The 19,899-nt window shown below is 43.8% G+C and overlaps 1 protein-coding gene across 9 annotated transcripts in view; it reads right to left on the reverse strand.

Moving 5' to 3' along the window:
* Positions 1-19,899, reverse strand: part of TENM2 (teneurin transmembrane protein 2) — a 714,433-nt gene that overhangs the window by 527,188 nt on the left and 167,346 nt on the right. For 5 of the 9 annotated variants that reach the window (XM_067732910.1, XM_067732907.1, XM_067732906.1 and 2 more), the window contains exon 1: positions 2,423-2,752. The exons of 1 other annotated variant lie outside the window; for it this stretch is intronic. In XM_067732910.1, coding sequence (XP_067589011.1) covers positions 2,423-2,567 — 145 coding nt within the window. In that variant the 5' untranslated portion in view covers positions 2,568-2,752. Of the gene's footprint in view, positions 1-2,175; positions 2,351-2,422; positions 2,753-19,899 lie in introns of those variants that run through there. 3 more of the 9 variants (XM_067732913.1, XM_067732908.1, XM_067732911.1) reach the window with 2 other exon arrangements.

Here is a 19,899-nt window from a genome sequence, read left to right on the forward strand (position 1 = left end):
CCCTGGTTGGTGAACTAATCCCACATGCTGTGCAGTGCAGCCAAAAAAAAAAAAAGAAAGTGTCCCTAGATACTTCATGCGTGGGTCTTAGCTCTCAAGGTCTCTGGCTGGCCAGTTTTCAACAGAGTGCTAAGCTCCACGAGGGCGTCTGCCCTCCCTGGCTGCTGGGGGCACACTTGCTTGTTCTCAAACGTGGAGGGACCTGATGTGTGATGATGTGAAGGATGTTGGTGTTTCCCCCAGCTCTCCCTGATCCCTTCTATTCAACTGTCAATGAGATCACACTATTATAGAATCGGCCTTCTGTCTTCTCTAGAGTCACGATAGTGAATATTAACCCTCCATCAGATTTAGTAATGATTTGCTTTTTAAATGACAGGAAATTCACAGCATCTCAGGGCCCCTAAACCCAGGGAGCAGAGTGCGTGCACATGCGGCACGCGTGTGTACGCATGTGTGCAGCAGGGAAGGAAGGCATCGCACACTCAGATTGAACTTGTTCTACTCCACACTGTCCTTACCGTGGCCTGCAGGGCAGGCAGTGGGCCACACAAGGAAAATGGCAAATATATGTTAGGCAAGTATGGAAGTGGGAACCTGTATTTGTGTGGTTGTGTCTCTACCACCTACAGGTCATTTGCATAAGAAAACAAAAGCCTGAGACGAGGAGTGAAGTACCAACACATCCACTCTCAGTTGTATGACCTTGGATGAGTCCTTTGCCATTAGTTTCCTCCTTCACGAAATGGAGCTAATAAAAATCGTAATACCTACCACACAGGGTTGATGTAATGATCAAGTGAGATCAATTCGATAAAATGAGTAAAAGAACTCTGTAAAACATAAATTGCCCTGAAATGCACGGGATTATTATTACTCTATTTAAATTGCCGTGACAGCAGTGTGCCCTTCGAAGGCAAATAGTACACCTGAAGATGGGTCAACAGACCCAGCACCTGTAGCAGAATACACCAGGAGTTTCTTAAAAATCTGTTCAGCACACTAAATATCAGATACAGATCGCAAGAATCATCCATGTTTTGAAGAAAAGTTCGGTTAATAGAATGAATCATTTCCGCTCTCTTTTTGCCTGTTTTTAAAAATGCTTCAACCTCACACCAGTCAGAATGGCCATCACCAAAAAATCTACAAACAATAAATGCTGGCAAGGGTGTGGAGAAAAGGGAACCCTCTTGCACTGTTGGTGGGAATGTAAATTGATACAGACACTATGGAGAACAGTATGGAGGTTCCTTAAAAAACTAAACATAGAACTACCATATGACCCAGCAATCCCACTACTGGGCATATACCCTGAGAAAACCATCATTCAAAAAGAGTCATGTACCACAATGTTCATTGCAGCTCTATTTACAATAGCCAGGACATGGAAGCAACCTAAATGTCCATCGACAGATGAATGGATGAAGAAGATGTGGCACATATATACAATGGAATATTACTCGGCCATAAAAAGAAACAAAATTGAGTTATTTGTAGTGAGGTGGATGGACCTAGAGTTTGTCATACAGAGTGAAGTAAGTCAGAAAGAGAAAAACAAATACCATACGCTAACACATATATATGGAATCTAAAAAAAAAAATGGTTCTGAAGAACCTAGGGGCAGCACGGGAATAAAGATGCAGACATAGACAATGGACCTGAGGATACGGGGACGGCTGGGACGAAGTGACAGAGTGGCATGGACTTATATACACTACCAAATGTAAAACAGATAGCTAGTGGGAAGCAGCCGCATAGCACAGGGAGATCAGCTCGGTGCTTTGTGACCACCTAGAGGGGTGGGATAGGGAGGGTGGGAGGGAGGGAGAGGCAAGAGGACGGGATATGGGGATGTATGTATACGTATAGCTGATTCACTTTGTTATACAGCAGCAACTCACACAACAGTGTAAAGCAATTGTACTCCAATAAAGATGTTTAAAAAAGTAAAATGCCTCAACACAGAACTACAGCCAAGGGTAAAGCCAATCAGTGCACAGAGAGCTACCACAAATAGGTCTCTGGAGGGTGAAAAAATGTGACAGATGTAGACAGAGTCACTTGAAAGAATATTTCGGCCATAGACGTAAGATGCTTGACCTAACAGATGTTTACAGTTAATCAATCTCATTTTATATCTATGTTCACAGAATAGTTTTCTGATGCCACACTTGGCAGCCATCATGAAGGTAGTAGAAAAAATTGCAGATCCACAGCTTGATAGGAATTGGAAATTCTATTCGGTGACAAGAATCCACAGCTACTCTTAGAGAGCTGCAGGCAAAAGCAGTTTCACTGCCAAGCCCCCCATCCTTCCCTCAATACCCACTGAAGGCTTAAAGGAAATGCGCCAACTCCTCTGTCAATTAGGAAAGGTCCTTGCAAAGCCCCATCTGCATGCACCTCCCTCACCCTTACCCAGAGACTCCATCACAACCTTCCCATGGAGAGGACTCACAGGCAGAGGTGAGGCACTGACGCGTCTCCATGAGAGGCAGTCTGGCTTGCATTCAACTGTGCCAGCCACGCTGACGATCAGGAGAGGCTGGGTCACCGTTGGCATAAGCTGGGATGGGCTGCTCTTCCTTATGTGGTCCCCTCTACAGAAAATCACCAGCAGTCCCAGCCTGACACAGCTGAGGCCTTCTCCAGCTGCGAAGGAAAAACATCAGAGGCAATATCTGCTCTCCCCCTCCTCCCTTTTTTTCTCCCTTCCCTGTAGACAGACACAGCATGAGGTTCCTGAGGAATTAGCGTGGGAGGACGCCTCCCCCGCTGGCAGCCAAATGCCAACCGCAAGTCCTGCCCATGTCTGACATTTCTGCATTTCTCTGGGTTAACATTGTTTGACACAGACTTTAAAAAATATCTCTTAAAAAGGTTTGTGCATGTGTGTGTGTATGTGTACAATTTCTGTTGTTTCGAGGCATCATCATTGGGTGTATTTATTATTACTTCACACAACTATTCTCTTACTTGCTGACATATCTCTGCTTTGGCATTTCTACTTAGGTAGAAGTAATTGGTTTCAGAAGGCTGGAAACCCTTATTTGAAACCATGTGCACATTCTTGTTGATGGATGCCATAAAATGTTCCAACATCATCTTCCTTCAAGTAAAACAAGTGTTCAAATGCAGAAAGACAGAATGTGATTGACAGCATGGCATACTTACATTTTAACTACCTGTTGTCAAATTATTTTAAAGCACCTGTATATGAAGTGGGGTCAGTTCTCCTTCTTGGTCAGTTACCTTTAGATAAATCTTACCAAGTCTGAAAGGGATTCTGTCACTCTTTCCGAACTAGAAAGTACTTGCCATTTCTTATGGTTCCTAACTGTCAAAGGGCTGATGAAAGCAAGGTATCTCTCAAACATTCATATAAGGTGCAGTCTCTGGGGGAGAAGAGGACAAACAGCTATCCATCATGTCTGGAAGAAAGGTCTAGCTGTAGCCTGTACACCCAGATAGCAGGGCTTTTTTTCTTGCAATGTTTCTGGATATGTTTTCGATTTTTTGGTTTTTTTTTTTTTTTTTTTGCAGTACGCGGGCCTCTCACTGCTGTGGCCTCTCCCGCTGTGGAGCACAGGCTCCGGACGCGCAGGCCCAGCAGCCATGGCTCACGGACCCAGCCGCTCCGCGGCACGTGGGATCTTCCCGGACCGGGGCACGAACCCGTGTCCCCTGCATCAGCAGGCGGACTCTCAACCACTGCGCCACCAGGGAAGCCCTCGATTTTTTTTCTTAAAGGAATGTCATGGTATAGCTGAAGTGGATGACATTGATGTGGCAAGACAAAGACAATTCTACCAAGAGACAACGAAGCCCAACTCCAGGTGGTGTGGGGAAGGCAACTGAATGGCTATGCAGACCTACAGCAGAATGAGCTACTGGGCATGGAGCCTCAACCCCAAGGGCTCTGGGTGCACGCGCAGGAACGCACCTCTGAATGTGTTATGTACCACCCCAGAATGCACTGCTACCGGTGGACTCTTCAAACACCTCCTTGGAAACTCAGGGCAGAAATTCCATCCACAGATTGTCTAAGTGATGCCCATCTATAAGCAATATAGCAACTCAGTTAAGCCTGAGGACTCTACAATCAGACTGCACGGTTTCAAATACCAGCTTTGTCACCTACTACTTAGGTGACAAATTAGGCAAGTGGCTTAGCCATACTGTGCCTCAGTTTCTCCATCCATACTACTGGAATGATAAAAGAAGCTACCTCAAAGCAATGTTATGACTGAGTTAATACATGCAAAAACACTTAAATCACTGCCTCTTCTGATCACTACTGTTAATATCCAGTCTCCTGCGTATTACTCCCCTACACAAGGGAAACTAGGTCACCTTCCATTCTTGGTTAGCTAGTGTTGTCAGAAATTTCTTCTCCACACGGAGTGCAAATTAAGCTGGCTAAAATTTCAATCGATTTACCCCAGGCCTAATAGGAAAGGCAGAGCCAGGATAAGTCTCATTTCTCTTCCCTTGACAGTTCTACACAATATTTGACACAGCTGTAATGTATCCCTACGTCTTCAAGACCAAGCCTTTCCAATTTTTAACGACTTTTCCTTATATAGCACATTTCCCAGATTTTTCTTCATCTTTATCCTGTTTCTTTGATTCAGATTTGTCAGCATCTTTAAATTGCATCATATCAAATAGAACAGAATTTTCTGGGTGTGGTCTAAGAATGCAAACTATGGGAGACTACTATTTTTCTTAGCCCAGATACAATGTTTCTTCAATCTTCAAAACCACCAGGCACAGTCAAAATTCATATTCAAAGAGCCACCTCTTGCCCCAAATGCATTTTTCAGATACTTAGAGGACTAAAGGAATTCTCCTTCTCTTTCTTCTGACATCAGTATGAAGGATACATAGAGTCAAGCACTCTCTTGTGCATAGACCCATATAACTAAACATTTGCAATTATCTTGAGCCTAAAGAACCTTCTGGAAAATTAGTTCATAGCTCTCCTGGATGGAAATACATATCTGGAACTAAGATTGCAAAACACCTGGGTGATCAATCAGCATAACCATCTTATTTTTCGAAAGAAACTCAGAGAGATTAAATGACTTACCCAAACTCACATATGGACGGAGCTGAGAGTTAAGCCAATATGAAATCATGAACAAGAACTTTCCCAATGCCTCTCTACATGACCAACTGAAAGTTTTCCTTCTCATAAGCTCAGTATAATCCAGCCTATTTCTTTTCAAAGGAGATTCACCAGTGGAACTGGGCAGCTTTTCCATCACAGCAAATCAGCGCACCTGACTGGCCATCCTCATTGAAAGAGAGCTGGATGTAGGTGTGGGAAGTGATGAATGATAAGTAGAGTGGAGTCTCAGAAGGGTATTTCAAAAAGGGGCCCCAAGAGCTATAGGAGAACGTTATATAGGTCTTTCTACCTGCAATCTCTTTCAAATTTCTCAGGATAAAATCATCATATACCTTTCATTTACATTTGCTTGTGTGTCCATATTGTTGACTCTGCAGTAGTATGTCCTCTACAAAGAGATTTGTCTCTAAATTTTTCCTGACTGTACTGACAGACAGATGACCTGGACAACAAATGGGAAATTCACTTACTTCTTTCTAAAAGGAAATTAACCAAAACATGCTTTCTACTGTCTGACAAAGATAATGTCAAACTGAATATAAAATGTGTGTTTGTGTTGTAGCTTTAAAAGCAACCGAAACAGTGGGAATGCTACTTTTAAAGCAGTTTCTTATCCTGGAAGCAGTTGTAACTAAAATCAAAACAACAACAACGAAAGCAAAAAACAAAACAAACAAACCTCAGGTCACAGGATTGGTTGTTCAACACGTAAGAAGATATTTCCCTGACTCTCTCTGCTAAAATGGCTTTTCCCTTTTCTCAGTTTACTTTGCATAATTCCCGTGGCACATTACATATTTCATGGTAATAGTCTGTGTACGTTATTTCCAATCCGTTACTAGATTGTAAACTTCCGAGGCAAAAGGACAAATTATCATGCTGTTCTCTGCCATCATTGCATCTTACACAGTATGACAACCTCGTGTTGGTTCTCTCAATATCACTCTTGCTCCTCTCTCTAATTCTTTATCCACATGGCAGGCAAAATGATCTTTTAAAGACAAATCTGATTATGACAGCCCCTTCTTCAAAATCCTTCGCTGGCTTCCCAGTTTTCCGAGGATGGAGTCCGTATCCCTTTAAGATGGACCGGGAACCTGTGTTGGATCTGGACCTTGCCCACGGAGCACAGGCTCCGGACGCGCAGGCTCAGCGGCCATGGCTCACGGGCCCAGCCGCTCCGCGGCATGTGGGATCTTCCCAGACCGGGGCACGAACCCGTGTCCCCTGCATCGGCAGGCAGACTCTCAACCACTGCACCACCAGGGAAGCCCTTGCCCACTTCTTACCATCTGTTTCACTCCTCTCTCCTGCTCCCTCTCTCTGCCCCAGGAACCTTAACCTTTCATTCTTGGAACTCACTATTTTCCTCCCAGTCCACACATATTCCTCCTCTCCCTCCCTCCCCTAACCCCTTCTTCTGGTTACCTACTATTAATCAGTTCAGTTCTTTAGGGAAGCCTTTCCTGATATCATATTCAAGTCAGGCCCCCCTGATGTTACATACTGTTGTCCTATCCTATAAATTTTCTCTAAGACTTACCTAAAGCATAATTTCTGAAATACTGGTGGAATATGATATAGTCACATCAGAAAATGTTAAGTCCTAAGTTCTCAGAGACCTTCTAGAGAGCCATGCCACAGAAGGAGGAATTCTATCTCCCTCCTGGAAATAAAATAACTGTCCAGACATATTTCTGGAGGGGGTGGCAGTTAGAATCTACCATAATGCCGAATCAGCCACCCACATCATTTTTACGTAAAAAAAAAGCCCCAGGCTGGTTAATGAGCAAAGTAGTCAAAAGACTCCCAGAGGTCTAGGGAAAGGATCAAAATGTAGGTACATTACTTTAACATAGTGTGGTTTCAAAGTCCCAGTTGTCCATTCTTGATTAACTGCCTCTTTGGTATATCAATCATCCCAGCAGAAAATGTTAGGTCACCACAAACATAGCACACCTGGACTCATCCCCTTCATAATCAGACTCATACTTCAGAGAATGCTAGTGTCAAAAGAAGAGGACCATTGCTGGATGACAAGGGCAAAGCTATCATCAAGAATTACTCAGGACATTAGAAGTCAAGGAGAAAGATGCTGCTCTGATAATCGGACCCCTTAACCCGCGGGTGTCACTGGAGCCCCTGAAGCTCTAAGCACATTTACGGGAACACCAACTGGAACATATAAGAGCATAGGGCTAAGCCATCCTGCTGGAGCAGCGGAAGAGAGATGGAGAATTTACATTCATTGAGCACCTATTCCGTGCCAGTTCTCTGTTAGGGGCTTTACAGCCAGTTTATCATTTAAATCAACTTGTCACTAGGCGCAGTCTCTCCTTCCTTAAGAGTTCTCCAGGGACGGTGATAACTTTCCCCCTGAATAATGAACCAATCCTGCAAGGCACCCCCTTATGCCTTTTCACTTTAAAACATCATCTCCATTACTTTTGGCAGCGTCTACTACACCTGATCAAAGCAAAAGAGAGATTATTAAGGTGATGATGATTTTATCAGAATGGGCAATGTAGCTAGGGATCGAGCCACTTCCAGATCCCAATTCTGCCCCCAAATTGCCTCCTTCAAAAAAGGAGGTGTTGATCTTCTTATAAATCTAATATACGTGGTCTAAGAGATTTGGGGTAAAAAGCAAAGACACCCACTCAAAAAACAGAGATATCAAATGCTAATGCACGTCACTGGCTGATCTCACTGTGCTGCTCCCCCCTCCCACGCTGACCTGGAAGACGTGGGTCATAGGACTCAGCACTGAATTCGTAGACCTACTCAGCCTTTATAAATCTCACTTTCTTTCCCTTGAACTTTTATTTCCTTCTGTTCATCTAATTATGGATATCTGAACATTCTTTTTGCCTTAACCTACTCAAGTGTAAGTCTTTTAAAGACAGGAATCATATCTTATTTATGTCCGTTCTTAATATAAATACCTTGTATACTTCTTGTCCTAAATAACACATTTTTTTCACTTTTGCCTCAGTTGCTCTGCTGTTACAGTCAAAGTAATACTCATTTTCAATAGACATGTAATGAAATCCATATCATTAGGTTTGATTCCTTTAAAAAATGGAGATATACATACAAAAATGTGCATTGTTCTTATCTTAATGAAAAACCAGCAGTTTCTTACAGATTGAAATGTCTTTATACACAACACCTTAAAGAGGGGTCAATGACACATAATGGAATTACAAAAACTTCTCAATACATACCATAACATAATTTAATCTAACTATTAAATTGGGGTGGGAAGAATTCTATGTACTCTTCTTACCAGAAAGAAGAACTATAGAAAAAGAAAATACTGACCAATGGGAAAAAATTCTGTTAATGACCACAGGCAATTGGAAGACATACAGACAACTAATACCACAGTAGGAAGTAGTATAGGGTAGTACATTTTCAAAAAGGAATTCTCTGGGATGTGGAGGTTATAAAAGGTAAAACTATGTTTTTATTCTAGAAATGTTTAAGGAAAAATGATCACATTACTAAAGGTTTCTGGCAACTGGAAAGTAACAAGGATTAGCCAGAGAAGCTTTATAAGAAACTGTCAAAAAGACTGAGAATGTACAGAGAAGAGGATCTGAAATAAAATGCAGTGTGTCACTTAAGATGATAAAAAACAAAGAACAGGAACCTACACTTATCATTAAAAGAAACTTCACAACTAGGACCACCTGTTGTTTTTTCTAATTCATCAAATAGTTGAAAATAAAAGTCATAGGATACTGTTGACACTGAAGACCAAATCCACAGCAAGTAACCAAGAATCAAATTCAGTTTTTAATCCCTTCAAATGAATGAGATGGTATTTCCGCCCCCCCCCCAGCAAAGGGAAGACAGCCTCATCATCAAATGACTCAGAAAAGGCCCAACTGATGTTACTGAAATTTGGCAAAAGTATTCACATTTCAGCTGAGTTATAAGGTTGAGGTTTTACAGCCCAGAGGCATATCTTTAAGAAAGTTATAGGGGAACATAAATAGATTTTTAGAATAGAAATGGCTCTTTCAGCATAGGTTAATGGAAGATATTCTATCACTAACATGGGCAGGGAAAATGGAGAACTGATATAACAGGTTACCGAGGCTTGATAGCGAAATTGCCAATCTTTACGGAAGTTTTGCAGAATATTTAAGAAAGACACAGAAGGAAGGGCTTTACGTCTTTAAATGTGACTATTTCTCTCCATTTATCCTGTTAGGCCCATATTCTAAGCCACCGGGATATGTCACTTGCTCCCTGCTAATTCCTCCTCCATACATTGCCTTGAGAGGTGGTGTTTTGATTTTTTGTTTTGCTTGGTTGTTTTTGTTTTGTTTTAATGCAAAACTGAGCATAAGCCCACTGCCTTCTGCCCCTGAAAGACAGGTCCTCTTGTCATACTCTATTTCTTCATGGCTCTTCCTATGATTTCCTATTTATTTACTATTCATTGTTTTTGTCAGCTCAGGCTGCTATAACAAATACGAGACTGGGTAGCTTAAACCACAGACTTTTACTTCTTACAATTCTGGAGACTGGAAGTATGAGACAGGGTGCCAGCAGGGTTGGGCACCTGCTTTGTGAAGGATTGCCTTCCAATTGTGGCCTCAGCTGGTGAAGAAAGAGCGCTGAGTTCTAGTCTCTTCATCCCCTTCTAAGGGCACTAACCCCATCATGGGGGCCCCACCCTCAGGACCTCATCTAAACCAAACTACCTCCCAAAGGTCTCACCTCCAACTGCCATCACGTTGGGGATTAGGTATTCAACACATGGACATTTTTGGGGGGAGGGGGAGGGCACAAATGTTCAATCTATAATCTTCATCTTCCCTTGTAACATTATGAGCTCTAGGAGGTCAGGGAACTCTGTTTTGCTCCCCGCTAAAGCCTACATGACTTGCACTGTACCTGGAACACTGCAGGTGTTCCATAAAGATTTATGGGATGTATGGAAGAAACTAATATTTATAATCCTCTCCCCCCTCCACTTTGTGTGTGTGTGCACAGGCATGCATGTGCACGCATGTATATATGAATATAATCTCTAGGGGAAACTGTAGATTATCCAATTACTACCTGGGAAACTGTCTTAAATGATGTTAACATCTCTACGTTTCCACACAATATGTTTTGAGCAGCTCATTAATTGTGTAGAGTCCAGCCCTCTTTATATTACGTATTAGTAATTAACCTCCACAGTGTTCACATAACTCAAGAAGGAAATAGGTAGGTGGCATATGAGTTATAAGTGGCCTGGGTATTAGCACAGGTTTGTAACTAATCAAAGCTCTCAGTACATGTGTAATTGGTTCTACGTCATGTAGATGTGTGGGTATGAGTCTGGTCTTCCATTATACTGCCCTCAAGGGGCCATGTTGTTTGTCATTCACCTTTTGAATTCACACACTGCCCACTCTGGTGCTAGCATCAGATAGATAATTGATACATTTGCACTGATCTATGTATCAATGTTAACAGTTGGGTTGAAAGTGACCTGCTATAATTTAGTGGAGGATGTTTTTAGGTGAAAGAATCCTAGGGCAGATTTGCAAACCTCAAACCCACTTAAAGTGGCTACACCAGGGACTTTTGACGTGGCTGGATGGTGGGCAATGGGGCTTGCAGTGGAAAGCTCAGTGCGAATGTCTGCTTTGCTGTTTGAGAGGCAGAGAGGCTGCCAGGCATGGTGGAAAGAGCATGGGTTTGAATTTTGGCCCCAGAAACATTTTTCCAAGTGAGTGCTCTCTCTTAAGCCTTGGTTTTCTGATTAACATTCCAGCTTTACCAGTTGTTGTGGAGTCTAAAAATGATGCACTGAAAATGATTAGCATAGCTTGGGGCACATGAGCACCTAATGAGTGGCAGTTAAGAGGTCCATGCAAAGAAACGCACGCAAATGCTCATAAGAGCGTGATAGCGCCCAACTAGAAACGATCTGAATATCCTCAACTGGTGGATGGAGACAGATAAGGTGGTGTATCTGTGTCCATGGAATACTATTCAGTCACAGAAAGGAATGAACTATTGGTACATGCCACAACATGGACAAACCTCAAAAACATCATTCTACACATTATATAATTCCACTGGTAAGAAATGTCCAGAAAAGGCACATTCACTGAGACCAAAAGTAGATTAGTGCTGAATTAGGGCTGACAGTGGGAGTGTAGATGACCAGTAAATGAGCTGTAGGGAATTTTTGGATGGTAGAAATGTTCTAAAAGTAGAACATGTTGATGGTTGTACAACTCCAGGAATTTAATTTAAAAAATCATACATTGTATACTTATAATGGGTAAAATTTTATGGTATATAAGTTATACAGCAAAACGCTTTTCTTCTTTTCTTTTTTAAAGATCTATTAGAATGCTAAGGGGGAAATCAAGGGAGTAAGAAACCCCCTTGTACTTCCTATTGCGAGAAGGGTCTCAGATGGAGCTCTACACAGAAGCGGCCATAAAGGCAATGGCTTCGCTGGGCAAAGTGATGGCAGAGCTGGCATTCTTTGAGACTCTTGGGAAATACCTTCATTCCTTCACAGAGGAGGCAACGAGCCAGAATCAGAGGGGATGGCTTCTGGAGCCAGTATCCACGGAACTGTCGGCCTGGGGGATGCTGCCTCCCTCAGGGGGCAGCCAGAGGACTGTCGCTGGGACTGTTTGGAAAGGAGACATTTTGGCACTTCCTGTTCCTGCCTTCCAGCCACCTCTTCCAATTTCCTCTCGTTGTAATTATTGACTAACGGCAGGCAGCTAATTGAAGATCTACTTGTAGGACTTGCTGTTCCGGTGAGAATCTATACAGGGGCTCTTGTCTGTTACCTGTCCAGAAAGGTGTTCAAAGAGAGATGGGTGATGCTGACACGGGTGTCTGGTGTCACACAGAGATAAAAAGGTGCGTGGAAGACTGTCAGTCAGCCACAAACATCCAAGTTCCAATAAAAGAGGAAAAATTGACATATTAAAATCTATAGGCCCTAGGAGGATACTAAACTCATCACTTTTTTTTAAAAAGAAGAGAGAGAGACAGAGAGAGAACGAGCGAGCGAGCATGGTACCCGCAATACATCAATTAAAACCTGCCACTTCCCCAAAGTTGTCAGCTGCAGAGCAGCTGCCAGAAGTCCTTCTCCGAGGGTGTCTTGAAAATGAACACCTGGGGCAGCCAGAGCTATTAATAGGTGGAGGAAATGATATAAAATGTCACAATGCGCCTTTCCAAATAAAAATGTGTCCAGACTTCTCAGGGAGGGAAGTAAGAGAGGAAAATGGCCCAAAGTACTTAAGAAATTATTGCATTTTCCTTTTTGTGAACTCCTACTATATATTACAAGGGAGAGCTTGTCACTTCCAAGGTGTCTGGTCTCTCTCACTACTGCTCTGGAGCGTTTCATAACACAGTCACAGCCGGCAGGGTCTTCTTGCTTCATTCTTCTCACAAAAGGGGCCAGAGAGGCATTGCTTCTGTTCCAACAAGGAGAGTGTGTGGGTACAAGGTGCAGACTGTCACCACAGTACAGTGCTGAGGAAGGATGGGGGTCCCCTGTCACCTCTGCTTCTACTGCTTGATGCTGAGTCCAGACAGGGAAGAGAACCCTGGGACCCCCCCCCACCCCAAGTCACAAAACTTTCACAAGTATACTCAAAATCCCTGGACATGCTTCTGGATTGATTTCAGAATAATCGCCATAAATTTCTTTTTAGTACGATGCTTTCCTGGTAAGATGGGGAAAGAGAGATTCTGTATCTGGAGAAAATAAGTTGCAGCTCCTGCTGATTTCCAGAATTTAACCTTGAAATTCAAAAGCTGGGTGAGCATATGGGCAAGACGAGTAACTGCTTTAGACACCAATTTCCCCAATTATAAAATAAGATACTCCAACATAATGATTATTCAAGCTCCCTTTGAGTTTTAAAACTCCTGCGTCGTATCGTTGAGGCAAGAATTTGGCCCCCGAAACAGACTCAAGAAAGCTCTCAATGAGGGTAAGGTCAATAGTCATCGCTTCAGTAGAGGCTGATTAAAAGATCTACTCTTTCTTTCTTCTTCTTTTTTTTAATAGCCAAGTTTGTTCTACTTCCCTCCAACCGAACTATCAAGCTTCTAGTTGTTCTAATTCAACTTTATTACTCTTTTGTCTTGTCAATAAGAACATAATGGTGTCCTTAAAGAAAATGACAGCTTTTTTCTTTGAGGTTGATTTCAAACAGTTTTCTTTCTTCTTAATGAGGCTGATCCATGTTTGCAGTTGCATATTGTGTTCTTTTAATGGGGAGGTTTTCAAACACTGAGGAGAAAAAGAAAAGCCAGCTTTCTTTTCCTTATTTATTATTTTGCTAGCCTTTTCGTCACTTCAAATAGTTACCTTACACATCGTTTACAAATCATGGGCTTTTTGCAATGCAGCGCATTTCAAGGATGGTGCCTCTTTTTTTTGTCTTTTTATAAATGAGGTCTTGCCCAGACAGTCAATGTCTCCAAATCACCGCTCCTTCTGAGGCCCTGGGTCCCCCGTGTTTTCTTCCACAAACGGTAGGAGCCCAGCAGCTTTAAAGCTTTTTGATCAGGTTTCATGCAGGGAGACATTATGCATTAACTGGCATATTGGAACTACCACCAAGGCACCATTAGTCAACAATTATTGGTCTTTCAAACTCTGGCCTCAGCTATCCCCCAGTTAGCAGACTCCTGCGTTTTATACTAAAAGAGAAAAAGCAACTCTGTGTGCGCGTTTGGTTTTTTTCTTCAGCATCGAGATGAGTTCAAGGATTTGAATTACGAAAGATTTTGGCAGCTCAGAATATAGGCATCCTATTCTAACGACCCAGATGACAAATGCGGATGAGCGGAGAACACGGATACACTCGTCCCTCTGTATCCATCGGGTATCCAGGACCCACTGTGGATACCAAAATCTGCGGAGGCTCAAGTCCCATAGTTGGAGCACCCTATGCTGCATCAGCCAACTTCGATGGCAAACAAAATTCACAATCCATGGTATGTTGAATCCGCAGATGCGGAACCCATGGATACTAAAGGCCGACTGTAGTCAAAGCTGCAAACGCGCTTCCTTTTAGCCCACTTCTTCCTTCCCCTTTCCCTACCAGGCTGCTCTTCCCCCGTTTACTTGAGAAAACCTCCCTCTTAACTCTCCACTTGATTTGAGAACTTTAAATGGGCTCTGACAGTAACTGCTGAATACCAGCCTCGTGGACATACAGCTATAAAGCATACATGAAAATGTATTGGGTAAAGAGCCTTAAAACCCAGAAAGTAATATTTTTAGGACTAGCTTTCTGACTTGAAGCCTATGAACTTCAGTTTTCTTTTTGGTACTATGCAAGGGTTGGGTTAAATAATGTTTAAGGTTCCATCTACATCTAAATTCTGTGCTAGGAACTGTAGGAATAAAAATGAAGGTTAAAGGGACAAAAAAAAGCAAATGATGTGGCTGGGAAAGAGGGAATTATTGGAGAAATGTGGGAATAAATTAGAGTGATGGTCAGATGATAAAAACTTTCCAAAGCTCAGGGTAAGAAAACTCTGGACCCAAAGTCCAGTTAGTTTAGGTTCCAGAAGAGGAGGTAGAATGATTCATTGCTGATTGGGATGATTAGTTTGGAAACAATGTGCAAGACATGGTTAGAAGATTGTTGTCTAAGAAAGGGGAGTTGAGGTGGTGAGGGCCTGGACCCTGGGAGGGATGCTCATTCACTGTTCTTTCATCCAATTAAAACAGAAAATGGGTGACCCTAAGTTCCCTGGGGGCCAGAGCCCTGTTTGTTTATAGGCTTAGCACAGTTTCTAGGAATAACAACAGGTGTTGAATGAATGCATGATTGTTTAAGTTTATAGAAAGTAACATAACTCCATTTTGATACACTGAGAATGAGGGACTACAGATAGTGAAAAGAGCCAGGGAGGGCTGGTGTTTTTCTTCTTGAGGAAAGAGAAGATGGGCAGTGAAACTGACAGGAGAGTTCAGAAGGCAGACTGAGTTGCTGAGCCAGAAGTCAGGATAATATTTTCGATATGTTGACTTGAAGGTGATAGTAGTATCTGGAAATGAGGGAAGAGGGCATACATTCCTTAGAGCACTTCGTGTAGAGGTGATGGTTGAAGCAGGTTGGCTACACCAGGGCCACGTCTCAGAGATGGCCCATGATTTAGAGAAACTCCTAAAGAGCTACAAACTTAAGTGCTAGAACCTGAACCAACAAGGCAATTTCTCCACTGATTCCCTTTTGAAGATCATTCATTGTATTTTCCTAATTTTCCCTCCCTTAACCCTATTCTTCAAAACCTACTCGTTCAAGAAAGGTTTGTTGAGTATCTCATCTGTAACAAGCACAGTTAAAGATGCTGGAGCAAACGGGGGCCACAGCACAAAGTTCCAGCCCTCACGGAGCTTACTTCTTTTTTTTTTTTTTTTCGGTACGCGGGCCTCTCACGGTTGCAGCCTCTCCTGTTGCAGAGCACAGGCTCCGGACGCGCAGGCTCAGCGGCCATGGCTCACGGGCCCAGCCGCTCCGCGGCATGTGGGATCTTCCCGGACCGGGGCACGAACCCGTGTCCCCTGCATCGGCAGGCGGACTCTCAACCACTGTGCCACCAGGGAAGCCCACGGAGCTTACTTTTGACAGTAAGGAGGTTAAGAAGTACATGGAACAGAGAGTGACTGGTGGAGATGGTGAAATCACTTCAACCAGGGTGGTCAGGGGAGGTTTCTTCGAGGAGGTAACATGTGAGCTCAGACTGAACTTCTCAGATTGATGAGAAAGATGCAGTGCAGCTATAGGGTAGGAACGTGCTGGAAAGAGGAAACAAGAGCTAAGGTTTTCAGATGGGCATGAGCTTGGCATATCTGCAGGGTCTAAAGGAGGCTGGTGTGGCTGGAGCCCCGTAAATGAAAGGCGTAGTGGGGGCTGACGAGGTCAAAGGGGGAGGGACCACTAAGAAGGAATTAAGAAACAGGTTAGGGATGCTTTTTCTCAGTAAGAGAAAATCAAGATTGTCCTGATCCTTAGTCTTTAAGAATAAAGCCCAGGGTACGAACTTCTGATTGAACTCTATCAGGTGCCTTTCATGAGTCCCTAGGCCCAATAACTGAGGCCAAAGGGTGGCTTTTATCTTGGCAGTTTTCCCATTGTGTTTGCAGAGCTAAGATAGGGATCAAGTAGGACATGGGATAGAAAAGAAAGACGAGAGATGCATGGCATTGCTTCTCAAAGATTGGCTGAGCTGAGGTATAAAGCCACCGGGAAAAGAAATGGGAAATCCTAGCAGAAGGAGAATTGAAGTTATATAGAAAGGGGGATTGAAGGGAAATAGAGTCAACAAAATGTGAATTGACTGCACAATCCAAAAGCAGACAGGAGAAGCATTCTATCAGGTGTGGGTGTGCAAAGTTTCCCAAGTTCCACTCAGTGTATTTCAGAAGCTGCTGTCTTCTGCTGTAATGCAAATGGTCTTGAATTTCTGAGGTCCCAATTCGTTGCACAAGTTTTTGCCTTCCTGTCTCTGTAACCCCATGTGACTGAATAAATGAAGAGGAGACACTAGCTAGAAAGGCAAAGATACAGACTTGGAAAGCCACTGTCGATTCAGAAAGGGGATTTCTTGGGCAAAGGGGTGGTGAGTGAAAATGGGAGAAACATATGTGTATACGAACAAAGGCAGCTACCATCCTCCTTTCGGAGCGCCGTGAACAAGATGGCAGACTTCTAGAGCAGCATGCCACTAATGAGACAAGGCAGAGACCCCTGCATCTGTTAATCATCTTATGGATTTTCTTCTAGCAGCATCTTAGCAAGTTCTCACATAGAGGAATGACCATTTTCAAGAGCCAACAGGGTAGGAGAGGGTTACCAAAAATTACTTGTTCCACTTTGCTGGAGTACTACACTGTCATTTTACTGCTCAAGACAATGTCTCGACTAAGCACTCAGCAGAGGAAAGAATAAAAAACATCAGTGAAACAGGGTGGAAAGTGGTCCTTTATGGCAGCGGTCCCCAGCCTTTTTGGCACCAGGGACCGGTTTCGTGGAAGACAATTTTTCCACGGATGGGGGCAGGGGTGGGATGGTGCAGGCAGTAATGCGAGCGATGGGGGAGAGGCTGATGGAGCTTTGCTCGCCTGTCCACCGCTCACCTCCTGCTGTGCAGCCCGGTGCCTAACAGGCCGTGGACCGCTACCGCTTTCTGGGGTTTCCCCAGTTATCTATTCTGAGCTTTGGGGCAGAGTAGGGGAAAGGGCTAAGTTTTGACTAATACATTTGTGGAAATATGGTCTCTCCTACTGCCTCAACCACCACATCCCCCAAATCAATTGTCACCAAGAGAGGTGGCGATGGATGGAAGCCAGCAAAGAGTGGCTCCCAGTCAACAAGATGGAAATCTGGAACGCTGGCCAGCTTTTTCCTATTTACGAAGTCGCTTCAAGTTGCTTAAAAGTGGCCATTTAGGAAGCATCCTGGGGTAGAGACTTTTGCCTCCCCAGGTCTCCAACCTGCACAGAACCAGAATCCCACTAAGGAAAAAACGGGAAACTTTGGATCCCTGCTTTCTTTCCCCAAGCCTTTGAGAAATAGAATTACTGAAGGTCATTGCTCTTAGTCACACAGCCTAGCCAGAAGGAATATTTCCATTCTGGTCCACTTTTCACAGATGACAGAGTGACTCAGTGATTCCAAGTCCTTCATTTTGTAGGTTAAAGAACGGAGGCCCGGAAATAGACGAGCCCCAAATGACAGACCTAACCTGTGCCCCAGCGCCAGCTAGGACACCATCCCTGACCTGCCGGCTGTAACGCCACCCTTTGTTTCTTACCCAAGGGAACCTACGAGGGAGAGTGCTATTATCACAAGGAAATCACCTTACCTCATTTTAATGTAATATTTATGTCTATTATTCTCAAATTTCTCGACTTTAATATGAACCTGTTTCCTGTGAAGTACATCATTCTGTTTATAGCATTCATCCTTGTACTATGAAGTGTGTCCCTGTCTCCCCCAAATTCACATGCTGAAGTCCTCACCCCCAGTACTACAGAATGTGACTGCAATTGGAAACAGGCCTTTTAAGAGGTGATTAAGTTAAAATGAGGCCATTAGGGTGGGCCCTAATCCAGTCTTACAGGTGTCCTTATAAGAAGAGGAAATCTGCACACACAGAGACACCAGGGATGCACACACAGAGGAAAAGGCCATGTGAGGACATAGGGAGAAAGCAGCACCTGCCATCCAAGGATAGAGGCGTCGGGAGAAACCAAACCCGCCAACACCTTGACCTTGGACTTCCAGCCTCCAAAACTGTGAGAAAGAAATTTCCATTGTCTAAGCCACCCAGCCTGTGGTATTTTATTATGTCAACCCTACTGAACTAATACAATCCCCTTAATAGATACTTATCGAGCACTTCATGCCAAATCTGTTTAAGACATCAGGATTACAATAATGAAGAATCCACCTTTTGTCATGCGTTCCTGGGAATTACAGTCTTGCAAGGGGGAAAGACATCCAATAAATTGGGTTACTAATAATTACTTAATTAGAGTTACAGTAAGTCTTCTAAAAGAAAATCACCGAGCACAAGAAGCCACTCTCCTAGGAAGTAAGAGGGTATCAAAAGTGGGAAAAAGCAGATCTGACATGATGTAAACTCAAGTCCAATGTATCACTTTGTGTTCTAACAGCCTCTAATGCTACTTTCTTATTCTGTAAATAATGAGAATGTCACACAGCCTGAAACTTCCACCACGTTATTGCATTGCCAGATACTAAGTGGTCACGCACACCAACCTGTGTTCTGAGTCACGAACAAAATCAAGAACAAAATCATACGAACACCACAACAAAAAAGAGGACGCACGTTGGAGCCAGGCTTTCAGAACGGAAGGGTGGATTAACCACAGCAGCCACGCCTGGCTGGGGCCTCATCTGGTTTCCCTTTGACCTCAGAGGGCTACGGGTCAGCTTAGTGCCCCATGAGACTGGATCAGAGGCAGCCCTGTTCATTCTCGCGAGGTGTCTCTTCAGTGGAGGCCTCACTTTGCCTTACATCTTGTTTGTGTCCTAAAGTGATAGGAAGAACCCTGAGAAGGCAGGGACAATTGCTTTGGGTCTTTACTAAATGCTACCAGTGGTCCTTTCTCAGGAGCAGCGCTACATCAAGAGCCTGGAACAATCCCTGAATTCCTGCAGCCATGACTGCCAAGCTCTTAATTATGTGGAGGCTCCATGGACCAACCGGCTGCCTCCTGCCCGCGTGTCTGGACTCCCCGGCAGGACTGCAGACCACCAGAGGGATGCACACCCCACAGGACTGGACCGTCGGCAGGAACACATTAACGACTTGCAGAGTTGAAATGAAGGAGAAGATTGTCTGCAACTGGCAACTTCCCAGCTGAGTTCTCTCTTCCTGGGAGGTATCAGCATGGACCTTCCGATGCAGCAGCCAAACAGTTAAGCCTCTGCCAGAGACAGATTTTGGACTCCTGGGCTGGGGCGCTGGCTCAGTAGCTGCCGGAGCTCGGTGACAGGCATGTTCTGATCAGAGGAGAGATGCTTCTCACCTCCCAGGGAAACTTGTTGATGAGCAGCCCGCCTCTGTAGGAACCACAGAACCTTTGCAGGGGCTCAGTGGATGAGCCTGGCGTCCAGAGGACCATCATTTTAGACTCACCCTTTTAAAATGCTTTGATGTGGGAGCTCTTGAAACCGGCTAAGTACCCAGAGGTGAATAATGAACTTAAAAATAG

This window comes from Pseudorca crassidens, chromosome 3 (genome assembly GCF_039906515.1).
Source record: "Pseudorca crassidens isolate mPseCra1 chromosome 3, mPseCra1.hap1, whole genome shotgun sequence".
Classification (NCBI taxonomy): domain Eukaryota; kingdom Metazoa; phylum Chordata; class Mammalia; order Artiodactyla; family Delphinidae; genus Pseudorca; species Pseudorca crassidens.